The sequence below is a fragment of the Glandiceps talaboti genome, chromosome 17 (assembly GCF_964340395.1).
Source record: "Glandiceps talaboti chromosome 17, keGlaTala1.1, whole genome shotgun sequence".
Lineage (NCBI taxonomy): Eukaryota > Metazoa > Hemichordata > Enteropneusta > Spengelidae > Glandiceps > Glandiceps talaboti.
Window position 1 is genome coordinate 1,621,532 of NC_135565.1, and position 15,969 is coordinate 1,637,500.

At 37.2% G+C, this 15,969-nt stretch overlaps 2 protein-coding genes across 5 annotated transcripts in view; one reads left to right on the forward strand and one right to left on the reverse strand.

Moving 5' to 3' along the window:
- Window positions 1–3,766, reverse strand: part of LOC144447983 (zinc finger CCCH domain-containing protein 11A-like) — a 71,441-nt gene extending 67,675 nt beyond the window's left edge. The window contains exons 1-2 of one of the 3 annotated variants that reach the window (XM_078138118.1): window positions 3,562–3,766; window positions 2,454–2,560 (exon numbers count right to left, since the gene is read on the reverse strand). The gene's annotated coding sequence lies outside the window, so the exon portion shown is untranslated. Of the gene's footprint in view, window positions 1–2,453 lie in introns of all 3 variants that reach the window. The other 2 variants (XM_078138119.1, XM_078138120.1) reach the window with 2 other exon arrangements.
- Window positions 3,767–3,868: 102 nt separating this feature from the next.
- LOC144448513 (RNA ligase 1-like) overlaps window positions 3,869–15,969 on the forward strand; it is a 17,749-nt gene continuing 5,648 nt past the window's right edge. The window contains exons 1-3 of one of the 2 annotated variants that reach the window (XM_078138779.1): window positions 3,869–4,140; window positions 12,445–12,657; window positions 15,658–15,897. In XM_078138779.1, the coding sequence (XP_077994905.1) occupies window positions 12,456–12,657; window positions 15,658–15,897 (442 nt within the window). In that variant the 5' untranslated portion in view covers window positions 3,869–4,140; window positions 12,445–12,455. The remainder of the gene's footprint in view (window positions 4,141–12,444; window positions 12,658–15,657; window positions 15,898–15,969) is intronic. The other variant, XM_078138780.1, reaches the window with a different exon arrangement.

A 15,969-nucleotide genomic window follows, 5' to 3' on the forward strand; every position in this document is an offset into this window, starting at 1 on the left:
ATTAATTGGTACAAATGTAGTCTGTAAACATGGAACTACTGACAGTACCATTAATTGGTACAAATGTAGTCTGTAAACATGGAACTACTGACAGTACCATTAATTGGTACAAATGTAGTCTGTAAACATGGAACTACTGACAGTACCATTAATTGGTACAAATGTAGTCTGTAAACATGGAACTACTGACAGTACCATTAATTGGTACAAATGTAGTCTGTAAACATGGAACTACTGACAGTACCATTAATTGGTACAAATGTAGTCTGTAAACATAGAACTACTGACAGTACCATTAATTGGTACAAATGTAGTCTGTGAACATGGAACTACTGACAGTACCATTAATACGGCGTATTCCGGTTATCGAACTTCCGGTTGTTTCGCAGGAAAGTATCGCGAGAGGGCGCACCATATCTGACAAAGTGAGGGCCAGAATTTTCGTCATGGCATCTAATAGTATGGCGATGTATGAAGCTGTCAACAAAATGGGTGTAAAAGAACTCCGTGCATTCATAAAAGAGTGGAAAATTACTACTTCTAAATCTACTAGATATCGCCAGAAATGCTGTCAACCTTGGTCTTGAAACACTAGAAAATGATAATTTTCTGAGAGAACGGAAGAGGAGACGAATAGTGGATGTCAAACATCAAAAGATAGAACTAATCGACAGCAGAAACATTGAAAGTTGGACGGAGGACCTTCGAAATATACCCGATGTAGACATGATAAACATATTTCTTTACCTTACTGGTGTCTGTTGCTTGACATAAGAACGATTAGAAAATTACAAATCTGACAACAGCTTCCAATCTGATTAAAATCCGATGTAGATGTTGGCTGATCGTTCATTGCTATTTTACCTTCGTTATTTTGCCTGAATTGACCTTCTTGGTACATGTTTACATTTTTTAGCTTGCCTGATCGCCTCCTCTACGATCAGGCTAAAAAATGTAAACATGTACCAAGAAAATAATATCAGGCAAAATAACGAAGGTAAAATAGCAATGAACGATTAGCCGACATCTACATCGGATTTTAATCAGATTGAACAGCTTCCAGCTACAGTCATTGCAATATTGAGAGTTCGGTCGACAATTACCAAGCCACATGTTTATATTGTAACTGATGTCGCCGCATACTTAGGCCTTTCTTGTTTATTAGAACAGTGGTGTAGCACCACGGGTGAAATCATAAAACTTTGTCCGGAAAAAAACATTTCATGTACTGGTTATAAGTTGGCATAAACATATTTGTATTGATATACTCATCTTTACTATCACACTTTGATTAGCTTGCTATTCTTTATTCAGGACCATCAGTGTATAAAAAACCCCATTGAAGTCGGCAACGAATCATAAATATTGTTATTATGATTGATGTACCACACCGCCCACCCCTTCAATGAATCGGCCTTCCATGTAACGTTTACGTGGTTCACTCATCATACCATGTCTTATACCGATCTGATTAAAATCCGATGTAGATGTCGGCTGATCGTTCATTGCTATTTTACCTTCGTTATTTTGCCTGAATTGACCTTCGTGGTACATGTTTACGTTTTTGTCCTGATCGGTAGAGGAGGCGATCAAACATGTACCACGAAGGTCAATTCAGGCACAATAACGAAAGTAAAATAGCAATGAACGATTAGCCGACATCTACATCGGATTTTAATCAGATTGGTTTTATACAAGCTGCAATAACTGTAGCGTATATTGTGATTTTGAGGGTTCTTTCCTCTGTTTTTGTACCTTTTTCCGTTCCGATGTTTGACTGGAAGCAATCGCTACAATTTCTCCAACGGTAACGCAAATGGACGAGGTCACACTGAAAACGTGAGTGAGATGTCAGTGTACTACCCGTTTCAAAATGTTGCTACTTTTGGGTTTTCCTCACGGTCGAATTGCAGAGCCAAACTTACGCGAAATATTAGGAGAACAAGAGGTTAATTTGCTATTTCGTTATTTGATGGGCGATAATGCAATATTATAGCGTAAAGTTACGGGGAATGACAGAAAATCTTTAGTCAGTGGTTACGATGCCTATAGACTCTATGCTCTACAATTCTGGCCCTCACTTCCGGTTCTAAAACAGCGCCCCTAGTGGCCAAACAATCATATCTTTTATCTTTTCGGGGCTTCTTCGATAACCGGAATACGGCGTATTGGTACAAATGTAGTCTGTAAACATGGAACTACTGACAGTACCATTAATTGGTACAAATGTAGTCTGTAAACATGGAACTACTGACAGTACCATTAATTGGTACAAATGTAGTCTGTAAACATGGAACTACTGACAGTACCATTAATTGGTACAAATGTAGTCTGTAAACATAGAACTACTGACAGTACCATTAATTGGTACAAATGTAGTCTGTGAACATGGAACTACTGACGGTACCATTAATTTTGAGCCCTGACAATGTATATGAAATGCAATAACATACCTTGATTAGTGTAACCAGCAGCTTTCTTCGACACTCCTAATGGATATTATGGTCCAATATTTAATCATAAAAGATATCTTCAATCAATACGCCAAAATATATATACACTAAAAGTGTTGTAGAAACAAGAAATTGTTGACATGTGCTGACAGAAGAAAGGTTTCCTCTCCAGTTCATGTAGAAATTACCGAGAAACAAGCTAATTCTGTAATGTTTCCCCCATTTTTTTTTTATTTTAATCAATTTAGTTGAACACATGCACCTTCCCTCCACAGCAGTTGCACCATAATTTGACCATTGGTTCATCTTCATAGAGATATTCCATCACAGCATTATTTTACCGACTGTCCATTGTTCATCCTTACTTGCAGCAATCACTCATCAGATCTTCATATTTGATAACATTTCACAATTATTTTATTTTATCCACCATCGATTGTAACACTGCCTTCATATTGGTTAAGTCTCAGTCTGTTCATTTTTCCTTGGTGCATGTGTTCAAAGGCAAAATAAACAGAGATGTAATGTCTTAGTCCATCACCTTCAGCGGGAAAGTTCACGTGTTCCATTATAAAACCACCGATGACATAAAAAGTCCGGGATAATATACTTCATCCAGTATTCCAGGTTTCCACTGGTTAACTCCATTCGATCAACCGTATACCGACACAACACATTCTGACCTCTGACACAACACATTCTGACCTCTGACACTCTTAATCATACATACAATTTTTCGTCAATGAATTTGGCTCATGTACTTATACAAACTGAAAACACCATCACACAAATATACCAACGTTTGCGACAATCATAAAACAACCTAAAAAAAAATTACGACTACAGTGAGAAATTTCCGTACATTTACCAGTCGTACTCCTGACGTGTGACCAATGTTTACGCGATCAAAACAATATGGCGGATAAAAAAACAAAAACAATTTCTTTGAGAAAATCAACCACACAAAAATTCACACACACTTTTCCCAATTCCGATAAAAATGTAGTGTTGTAAAATGTACATACCGGTGTGAGAGAGTATCTGATACTTGTATCATTAGACGCCAACACAAAGATCACAAACAAATCATACATACATGACAACTTACTCCAGTGTGCGATACGATGAACTCGGGATTAATACGAAAAGAATATCGCACTGAGAAACGGACCACAACCGCCTCAATTTCACAACGAAGACTGCAAAGCAAGCGTACAAGAATATGAATTACTAATATACCCTTTCAGACGCCTGGCGCTCCTCTTTTAAAAAAATGTAAGATGGGATGTTTCCTTGCTTCCTTCTGCCGCGCCGTGCAACTTCAGCAATGGCACTAATGACGTCACGAAACAACGCCCCCAAGTGTTGACCCCGCATTCCAACATTTAACTATATTTTGAATTTTCTGATGAAAGTCTGACTTGTGTATATGTTTTCTGATGAAACCGAAACCTGTTATATCTTCTGTTTGTGACACAGTGGAGATCGATATAAACTGGCGAACTTTAACTAGGTCGTCAGGAACTAGTTAGTTTTTTTTGTGGTCTAGCGCCCCCTGTCGATAACTTTGGTCTTTTCTCGATTCTATCTACTCTAATACAGTAATAGAGCTGCTGAAAGTTAACCACGTTGTCGTTGTTTTTGTTGTTGTATGTAAAGGCGTCGCAATAATAGATCCATGGTAAAGGTAAGACACGTTTTCTTACATTACCATTGTCGTCACCGATGCTGTGTTTGTTAATTAGATGAATTGGACATTAGTAGGAGAGTCATACAAATATTACAAATGTACAGTGGACCAGCTGATTGATAGGAATAATGCACAGGGGCACGTATTATTTATATTCTGTATTCAGACGCAGAATCTATTTTGTCGTATTCCTCAAAAACCTTCTGAAATATGTTTTATTTAAATACTAGTTGTGTGCAAATACATAACCTATAACATACTGTGATACAATAGTATACTATAGTACCGAACGTGCGCTACTCACTCACTGAGGATTCGAACTCTTAAAATATAATCTAATCATGACTTTATGGAACGTCCTATCCTGCGCACAACGTGTTTAATTCTATTAATTTCAGCGGTAACAATAGTATTAAAGTTAAATTACAAAAAAGTCAAGACGACTGTTAACAGTCTAGTATTATTTCTCAGATTGCTGTTTTCTTAAGAAAATATCGTATGAATCCTGCTGCTACAAATGTATCAATCTCTATACTTAATTAATTAATTCTTTATTACTTAACAACATGCTGTGGAAAGCATGGTATAGTAAACACAATGCAATACAAGACAAAAATACAATACACATTACTTGTCTGCTGAGGATATCTTTCGAGATGTATCTAAAAGGAATTTGGCAAAAGGAAGTTTATCATCTGAACTTAGAATATACAAAAATTTCTCTTGACTGTTTAAAGTATTAAAATAAGCACATTTCAAAGATATCGAAGAAAATAAAACCTCTCTCATTTTCATGTTGTGGGCAGTGAATAATAAAATGATATTCATCTTCAACCATTGAGGGGCAATACTTGCAAAACCTTTCATTGGCAGGAATTTTCGACAAACACCTTCTACCCAACTCTATTTGTAAATGAAAATCAGAGACTCTAAATTTTGTAATGAATCTACGACAAGTGGGATTCTTAATCTTGATTAGGTAGTTTTCTAGTTTGAATACAGATTTAAAAGTTCTATAAGTTCTTTAAGTTTGTTTTTATCACTACCATTTCTTCTAACATCATTAAATAAATCATTAAACCAAGATTTACAAAAGTCTTTGCATAGATTGTCCTGAATTGTATTAAGGGTAGAATTAAAATTACAAATACAAGACCAAATATTGCTCTCACTATATTTATCAAGCATATCTGTTATATAGTTTCCCCAATTTGAATAACGCATGGAAGATAAGTATGCTGACTTTAATAAACAATCATCACTAATAACTAATCTATGCCAATACTTAAGCAATAAACCACCCCCTGGGGATGGTATACCAAGAGGTTTTGACCAGTGAACGAAATATATGCACGAGCGATAGCGAGTGCATATATTGAGTTCACTGGTCAAAACCGAGTGGTATACCTTCCCCAGGGGGTGGTTTATCGCTATTATATTATACCAGTATATTGAAAATATCGGAAACAAGATAAGAACTAACGTTTTCTCGTTTCATACGCGCCTCTGTGTCTAATTTGCATAACAATAACGCTGCTTTTCAAGACAGCTGATCTTGGCCTCAATGTGAACGTCGTGCAGCGACTGGATTTATTTTATCTGCTCGTCGTTTCTAGGGATAATCTGTACATTGATCGGCTCATTAAAAGTGCACAGTGATGAATAAACAACCTGTTTGACTCAAGGTATAAACTTGAAGTGGTTTATTGAATACAGCGTGCTTCGATCGTTCCCGGCTGAATTCGTGACTCGGTGAAGTGATAGACAGGTTGATATTTACAATGTATTTATATTACTGGAAGTTACCTCAGTAGATTTTCGGGTTTGAGGATTTCCCTCTCGGATTGATGACTGATACTCTAGGACAGGATCCCAGACAAATTTCTATTTAGATTAATGGTAAGTCGGCCAGTGTAACCTCTTTCACTTGCTTCATTTTTATGACAGGACAGAACAGCTCACCAATGTTTCCACTCCAGCCGCGCCGAGGCTGGGACCCGGCGATCTCGTGCATGCCTAGCGCCTTGACCTTAGTACATGTAGTAGGCGATGATTTGAACAAATACGCGATGACTGGGTTGCTTTCGAAATTTCCTTCATAATTTATCATAAAATATTGTCTCATTGAGAGAAAATCCTCCTCTGACAATTCGAAGAGTTCACTATCAGTATCACGGCGGACTACAACTCAACGCTCATAGACGAACAAAATTTGGACGCGTGCCAGCAGTGCATTATCGTACCAGCAGTGCATTATCACTCGTTTTAGACGCACTAGTTCGATGTCTAGACCAATCAGATCCCTCGATTTCCACCATCAATATACTGGTATAATATAATTCAACATATTTACAGGAAAACACCCCAATTCCCCTATAATACCATTAATTGGAGCTCTCTTAGAAACACCCAATAAAAATCTATAAAAAGAGTAACTAATCTCATCAAGAAAATTCTTCTTTTGATTTAATTCGCAACCCCAGACTTCGCAACCATAAGTCATGATAGGAACTATTAAACGATCAAAAAGATCTAAAGCTATATCAACTGAAATACATCCATCAGAAGATATGAGTCTACGTAAACTGAAAAGAGCTTTCATGGACTTTAACTTCAAGTTACAGAAATTTCTTTTAAACTTACCATTAGCAGAAATTATAATACCCAAATAGCAATATTCCTTAACACTATCAATTGAAATTCCATTTAAATGAAAACTAACACTTTTAATCAAACGGTTGCTCTTATTGAAAACAATGACTTTAGTTTTCTTGATGTTTACAGTTAATTTCCATTTTGAACAAAAGTTGTGTAACTTATCCAAACAGTGTTGTAAACCATTGGTAGATTCTGACAATAACAAAGATCATCAGCATAAAGAAGGCAATTTAGAGAAAGAGAGTTAAACTTAACTGGTAAATCCTCATTGGAATCAAAGATACAAGGTAAATCAATTAAATAAATATTAATTAAAGTTGGACTTAAATTACAGCCTTGCTTGACGCCTACCAAAGAACTAAAAAATTTTGTGAGACCAGCATTTGTTTTTACACAATACTCAACATTATCATACATAGATTTAATCAAGTCATAAAATTTACCATTTACACCATAATTCCTCAGTTTCCAAAATAGACCATTATGCCAAATGCTATCAAATGCTTTGCGAAAGTCAACAAAAAAGCTGTAAAGATACTTATTACAATTACTTGACTTGGTAGTAGAGTACACATATTTCTCAATTGCTGATTATACTAATATATTATTATACTAATAGTAGAAAGAACACTTGTGTTTTTCCTTACAGGTAGGAATATATAGTCAAAAGGTTGTTATATTTAGCCTGTGGACCAGGAAAACAACAATCTAAGAAATATTACACGTCCCTATGGAATAATGCATGTACAAAATTAGCCCTGCTTGCATCGCTGGCTCTTCACAGGACAGAGAAGGAAGGGACAACTTACTCGTATGCAAGCAGGACTAGTACAGAATTAGCCCTGCTTGCACTGCTGGCTCTTCACAGGACAGAGAAGGAAGGGACAACTTACTCGTATGCAAGCAGGACTAGTACACAATTAGTCCTGCTTGCACTGCTGGCTCTTCACAGGACAGAGAAGGAAGGGACAACTTACTCGTATGCAAGCAGGACTAGTACAAAATTAGTCCTGCTTGCAGATGGTGCATGCTTTTCACTCAAGGAAGGGGCAACTTCCACGTAAAAATTAGTCTGGGCCAACTGTGTTCTAACCACAGTCTGGTCACAGTCCCCTCAATTAGCACAGAAAGTTGTTCATCTAATCAGAATGCTAACTGTTATAGTGACATAAACAGTGTATTAGTAGCATCCTGAGCTGACAAATATACCATATTTGGACATTACATAACTGTCCCAATAAACACTAACTTTATGAAGGACTGTGTTATTGGTTAGAATTTTGTGATTGATTAACAAAGACATGATGCTAATGACTGTGTGGGTGGCTGTGGATGAATTTTAAATTTACATCTCAGGATTTCTAGAGCAACAGCTTTGTCTATACTGTGAGTGAAGGTATAAATCGCAACGATACTGTATAGGAACTAGACTTCGTTAAAATGTACTCCACCCCCGTTAAATATACTCCATGTCCCTCGCAAAAACATATTCCATCCGAAGGAAAATAACAAAAATTAAGTAAATTTTCATGATTTCTACTCCATCTGTGTTTATCTGCAAATATAAACCTGTCATTGCACTGTAGTAGTACATTGTATGTGACTAAACTAATAAATAACATTTTGAATTTTGAAATATTGTTCAGTTTCACAAACATTCAACTACAACATTGGCGATGGCAGGCGACAGCAAACGGTTCAGAGATATTTCACCATGATACTCAGTATACATCATAATACAGACCTGATTATTGTGTCATTTATTGCCAATATTACAAGTGTATTATTGCTCGAAGGGTACTGTGAACACCTGACTGAATCCAAGTCTGCCCTGTAAATATAAGTTTGAATGTAGATTCAATGTATGTCAATGTATGCAAATATGTCTAGCAATAGGACTAAGCCCATAGCAATAGGACTAAGCCCATAGCAATATGACTAAGCCCATGGCAATAGGACTAAGCCCATAGCAATAGTACTAAGCCCATAGCAATAGGACTAAGCCCATGGCAATAGGACTAAGCCCATAGCAATAGTACTAAGCCCATAGCAATAGTACTAAGCCCATAGCAATAGTACTAAGCCCATAGCAATAGGACTAAGCCCATAGCAATAGTACTAAGCCCATAGCAATAGGACTAAGCCCATAGCAATAGTACTAAGCCCTTAGCAATAGGACTAAGCCCATAGCAATAGGACTAAGCCCATAGCAATAGGACTAAGCCCATAGCAATATGACTAAGCCCATAGCAATAGTACTAAGCCCATAGCAATAGGACTAAGCCCATAGCAATAGGACTAAGCCCATAGCAATAGGACTAAGCCCATAGCAATAGTACTAAGCCCATGGCAATAGGACTAAGCCCATAGCAATAGGACTAAGCCCATAGCAATAGGACTAAGCCCATAGCAATAGGACTAAGCCCATAGCAATAGTACTAAGCCCATAGCAATAGTACTAAGCCCATGGCAATAGGACTAAGCCCATGGCAATAGGACTAAGCCCATAGCAATAGGACTAAGCCCATAGCAATAGTACTAAGTCCATAGCAATAGTACTAAGCCCATAGCAATAGTACTAAGCCCATAGCAATAGTACTAAGCCCATAGCAATAGTACTAAGCCCATGGCAATAGGACTAAGCCCATAGCAATAGGACTAAGCCCATAGCAATAGGACTAAGCCCATAGCAATAGTACTAAGCCCATAGCAATAGTACTAAGCCCATAGCAATAGTACTAAGCCCATAGCAATAGTACTAAGCCCATACCAATAGTACTAAGCCCATGGCAATAGTACTAAGCCCATGGCAATAGTACTAAGCCCATGGCAATAGTACTAAGCCCATGGCAATAGGACTAAGCCCATGGCAATAGTACTAAGCCCATAGCAATAGGACTAAGCCCATAGCAATTGTACTAAGCCCATAGCAATAGTACTAAGCCCATAGCAATAGTACTAAGCCCATAGCAATAGGACTAAGCCCATGGCAATAGGACTAAGCCCATGGCAATAGGACTAAGCCCATGGCAATAGTACTAAGCCCATAGCAATAGTACTAAGCCCATAGCAATAGGACTAAGCCCATAGCAATAGGACTAAGCCCATGGCAATAGGACTAAGCCCATGGCAATAGTACTTAGCCCATAGCAATAGTACTAAGCCCATAGCAATAGGACTAAGCCCATAGCAATAGGACTAAGCCCATGGCAATAGGACTAAGCCCATGGCAATAGTACTAAGCCCATGGCAATATGACTAAGCCCATAGCAATAGGACTAAGCCCATGGAAATAGTACTAAGCCCATGGCAATAGGACTAAGCCCATGGCAATAGTACTAAGCCCATGGCAATAGTACTAAGCCCATGGCAATAGGACTAAGCCCATAGCAATAGTACTAAGCCCATAGCAATAGGACTAAGCCCATAGCAATAGTACTAAGCCCATAGCAATAGGACTAAGCCCATAGCAATAGTACTAAGCCCATAGCAATAGTACTAAGCCCATAGCAATAGGACTAAGCCCATAGCAATAGTACTAAGCCCATGGCAATAGGACTAAGCCCATAGCAATAGGACTAAGCCCATAACAATAGTACTAAGCCCATAGCAATAGGACTAAGCCCATAGCAATAGTACTAAGCCCATAGCAATAGTACTAAGCCCATAGCAATAGTACTAAGCCCATAGCAATAGTACTAAGCCCATACCAATAGTACTAAGCCCATAGCAATAGGACTAAGCCCATAGCAATAGTACTAAGCCCATAGCAATAGGACTAAGCCCATAGCAATAGGACTAAGCCCATAGCAATAGGACTAAGCCCATAGCAATAGTACTAAGCCCATGGCAATAGTACTAAGCCCATAGCAATAGGACTAAGCCCATAGCAATAGGACTAAGCCCATAGCAATAGGACTAAGCCCATAGCAATAGTACTAAGCCCATAGCAATAGTACTAAGCCCATAGCAATAGTACTAAGCCCATAGCAATAGGACTAAGCCCATACCAATAGTACTAAGCCCATAGCAATAGTACTAAGCCCATAGCAATAGTACTAAGCCCATAGCAATAGTACTAAGCCCATAGCAATAGTACTAAGCCCATAGCAATAGTACTAAGCCCATAGCAATAGTACTATGCCCATAGCAATAGTACTAAGCCCATAGCAATAGTACTAAGCCCATAGCAATAGTACTAAGCCCATGGCAATAGTACTAAGCCCATGGCAATAGGACTAAGCCCATGGCAATAGGACTAAGCCCATAGCAATAGGACTAAGCCCATAGCAATAGGACTAAGCCCATGGCAATAGGACTAAGCCCATGGCAATAGGACTAAGCCCATAGCAATAGGACTAAGCCCATAGCAATAGTACTAAGCCCATAGCAATAGTACTAAGCCCATAGCAATAGGACTAAGCCCATAGCAATAGTACTAAGCCCATAGCAATAGGACTAAGCCCATGGCAATAGGACTAAGCCCATAGCAATAGTACTAAGCCCATAGCAATAGGACTAAGCCCATGGCAATAGGACTAAGCCCATAGCAATAGGACTAAGCCCATAGCAATAGGACAACTACATTTTTGACACAATTGGCCCTAGCAACCACTACCATGCCTTTTGCAAATGGATGGCAGTATATTTTGGTCACATAACAACAATATCTGGAAGGTAAGAGATTCAACATTCAAAAAATATAATACAAATACCCCTTGACAACGCCCATCACAAAGACAACAGGGATTCTTAAACAAGTGAACAAACATTCAAAAAGTGTATGCAAATATGCCTAGCAACAAGACCATGCCCATAGCAACAGCTAAATGATCACATATATTGCAAAGATAACAACAGGAATTAAATAGACAAGAGAATAAACATTCAAAAAATGTGTGTAAATGTGCCTAGCAACAAGCCCACACTCATAGCATCAATGGTCAAATGATCACATATATTGCAAAGATAACAACAGGGATTAATAGACAAGTGAATAAACATTCCAAAAATGTATCTAAATATGCCTAGCAACAAGACCACACCCATAGCAACAGCCAAATGATCACATCTATTGCAAAGATAACACAGGGATTAATAGACAAGTGAATAAACATTCCAAAAATGTATGTAAATATGCCTAGCAACAAGACCACACCCATACCAACAGCCAAATGATCACATATATTGCAAAGATAACAAGGATTTGATAATAGACAAATGAAGAAACATTCAAAAAATATATGCAAATATAACTAGCAACAAGACCATGCCCATAGCAACAGCCAAATCATGTATATTGCGAAGATACATCAGGGATTCATAGACAAGTGAACAAACATTCAAAAAATGTATGCAAATATGTCTAGCACTATGACCACGCCCATACATGTACACGTAGCAACAGCCAAATGACCATGTATATTGCAAAGATAACAACAGGGTTGGATAGGCAACTGGATAATCATTCAGCAAATGAACACCTACATTGTATACATGTACCTACATGTAGCATGGATCAGCATGTGGGTAAACATTTTAAAATTGTACAGTTGTGCTACAATGCAATTGGCACTAGTTTTGAATGAATGATCAAATTTTCCTACTCAGTAATGATGTATTTTTAATATATGCTAATTTCAGAGTGAAGAGCTATGCCAAACAGTGTACAGTCTAAGGTATCATGTGTTTTTAAGACCATCGTCATTGAAGGTAAATCCAGCAAGAGACAACACCAGCAGTATAAAGTGATTGCATCCAAAGAAATCAAAGATAAAGCCATAGATGCTGGTATTGAAACAGCTACTGCCACTGAGAAACTAGATGGAACATGTGTTTATGTTCATGAGTTCAAAGGTCAGTCAATTTAATGTAAATGCGGTTAGTTTTCCTGATCCTATAGAGCTTTCAATGTTTTTCAAATCATGAAATGAAAGAAAAACGACACTTTGTACAATGACAAACTGACACCATGTACAGGGATTTTCTTGACCAAACTTGTTCACGAGTAGCTGTTTGCAATCTCAGTATTAAAATTCTGCTTGTTTTTAAAAATACTCCTCATTTGATATTTCACTTGTCATTAATAATGACATTTTATCAGCCAATGGACCAATAGAGCCAATATTAATAATGACATCTTGTCAGCCAATGGACCAATGTGAAATTCTAAAATTCTCAGTATTAAAAGTGATTCAAAATACTCACATTCACTATTGCTATTTTGCTAGCTGACATGTTCTTGAAACATATTTTGGTTTTAAAACTTTAAAAAAAAAGCATCTGCAAACACCTTAAAATGACATTTTTTCAGTTAGTTCCCTGGCGGCTTTACTTGAGAGTTTTTGGTTATTTCCGGTCCTGCCTAGACCATTCCATTTTGTGATGTCATACAGGTGAATAAAAAACTCAACAATATTGTAAAAAATACATTGCTGATGCATGGTTGTAATAGACATCAGTAAACAAAAACTACAATCTACAGTTCTCATCAACCAACCTTTATGCCAATGTTTACCCAGCCTACCTGACTATTGTCTGTACTGTGTCTGTGGGTAATACAAACAAATTATTTATGCCAATGTTTACCCAGCCTACCTGACTATTGTCTGTACTGTGTCTGTGGGTAATACAAACAAATTATTTATTTGAAGTTTCCATATTATGTCCCCCAAATTGTTTAGATGGGCAAAATAAATTAAAACAGCTAGACTCGATATACCTAAATAAAAATATACATAAATACTTGTAATTTTGGGGTGTTTCACAGTCAGTGACTTTTATTTACCTGATTTATTATTTGCTGACAAGAGCACTGTGATACCGTCGTGACGGCATATTTTAGCCCTATCACTCATGTCACCTTTTCAATGGCGCATTTAACAACAAAGTAAACATATTTCATCTCAAATAAAATATACTAGTATCTATTAGAATACCCACGGAAAACTTCAATAAGGAATATCAGGACATGTCCATACATACACTACTTCAGCTTTGATCAGGGAGTGGTCCTACTGCCATGGCAACAGTGACTGCCTGTGAAACAAAACTTCTGCTTTGACAACACTACCCACCTACCGATAATTGAATATGTACATGTAATAATCATGTGTACTCTGTGATAAGAAACATGCAATAATTCGAGTCCCCAATAAGTCGATGAGACCTACTTCTGTTTAGTTCGAATGCAAGTTTCTGAGGTGTTACATGGGTGTCAGACTAGGGCTAGAATATCAGCCCTGGCCGAAAATAATATATGTAAACTCGCAGTCACAAGCCAAACATGTAACAATACAAGACCACAACATAAACTGTGAAACATTTACAGGTCACTATCATTTCATATATAGGCAACAACTCAATTTGATTTATTTTTATGGCAAAATAAATATAATAATGAAAAAAATTATCAACCCAAATGCATGTACATTTTAAAAATGTAAAAGCACCATCAAAACATTGTGCAACGGACCTATTCCAACATAGTTACTTAAAGATTGTTTTGATGTCTTGCTACAAATGTACCTATCATCACCTGCATGACCAATTGTTCCCTTCAAAATGGGACATTTCCAAATGTCTGGAAGGAGGCAACCATCTTACCATTGGTCAAACAATCAACTGGAGGTACAGACTTGTCCAATTACAGATCAGTTAGTAACCTTTCATTCATTTCCAAGCTAGTAGAATGGGTTGTTGTCGATCAACTCACCACTCACATGCAGATCAGTGCCCCGCTACCAGTTCATCAATCAGCGTACAGACAATAGCACAGTATAGAGACTGTCCTCAGTAAAGTTATGTCAGACATACTTGAGTGTATGGGTCAGAAACAAGTTGCAATTACTGTCGGAAATAATCAGATCAAAATAGTTGACCATGTCTACAATCTGTGAGGCTGGTTAGATTCAAATCTATCTGTGGTTCTTCATGTTAACCAAATCTGTAAGAGAGTGAATCATAACTTATACAATCTCTGTCGTATTCATAAATATATTGCAAAGATAACAACAGGGATTAATAGACAAGTGAGTAAACATTCCAAAAACATATGAAAATGTGCCTAGCAACAACATCACACCCATAGCAACAGCCAAACGATCGCATATATTGCGAAAATAACAAGGATTAATAGACAACTAAATAAACATTCATAAAGTGTATGCAAATGTGCCTAGCAACAAGACTATGCCCATAGCAACAGCCAAATGATTGCATATATTGCAAAGATAACAACAGGGATTAATAGACAAATGAATAAAATATTCAAAAAATGTATACTTAGCAACAAGACCATGTTCATATCAACAGCCATATGATGATATACATGTATATCACAAAGATAACATCAGGGATTCATAGACAAGTGAATGACTATTCAAAAAAATGTGTACAAATATGTCTAGCAACACGACCACTCCCATAGCAACAGCCAAATGATCGTGTGTATTGCAAAGATAACAAGAGGACTTGATAGGCAACTGGATAATCATTCAGCAAATGAATACCTATACTTAGCATCAATCAGCAGGTGCATATGCAATTTAAAAAACTGTACAGTTATTGTAATTATAGTAACCAGTTGGGTTTTTTTTAACTCTATTTGTTTGATTGTTTTACCATGCTTTTAAATCTATTGTATGTACAATGCTTTTGAATATTAATGAATAGAAAAGGCACTTTAGAGAGTAAACAAACTTTACACTTTAAAAATGCACTCTCCAAATTCAATTAAATTTGGCATGTATTTCAAACATAACTAATTGCATATGTTCTGTTGCATTCCAACAATTATTGTGTGTAGGAACGAAAATCTAAAGACTTTGCATTCAGTGTAAATCTGGTTATTTCTAGGAAAACCTTGGTTGTGGGCAAGATTTGATCAAAAACCAACAAAACAAGCAGATAAGAAGTTTAAGAATTATCAAGCCTGTCACTTGGCATGGGAAATGAATGGAGACAGTGATGATGAGCCACAGTGGCAATGGAATGTAGAGAAAGACTTCAGAACTGCACCAGGTGATTGGATACCTGCTGAGGGAGTGCCAATACTAGATGGAATTGCTCAACCTGATGATAACGGACATATCCCTGGTAGGCTTTGTAGCCATTGAAAAAACTAAACACATGCATGCATGTATATGTACATGTATTTATTCACATTAA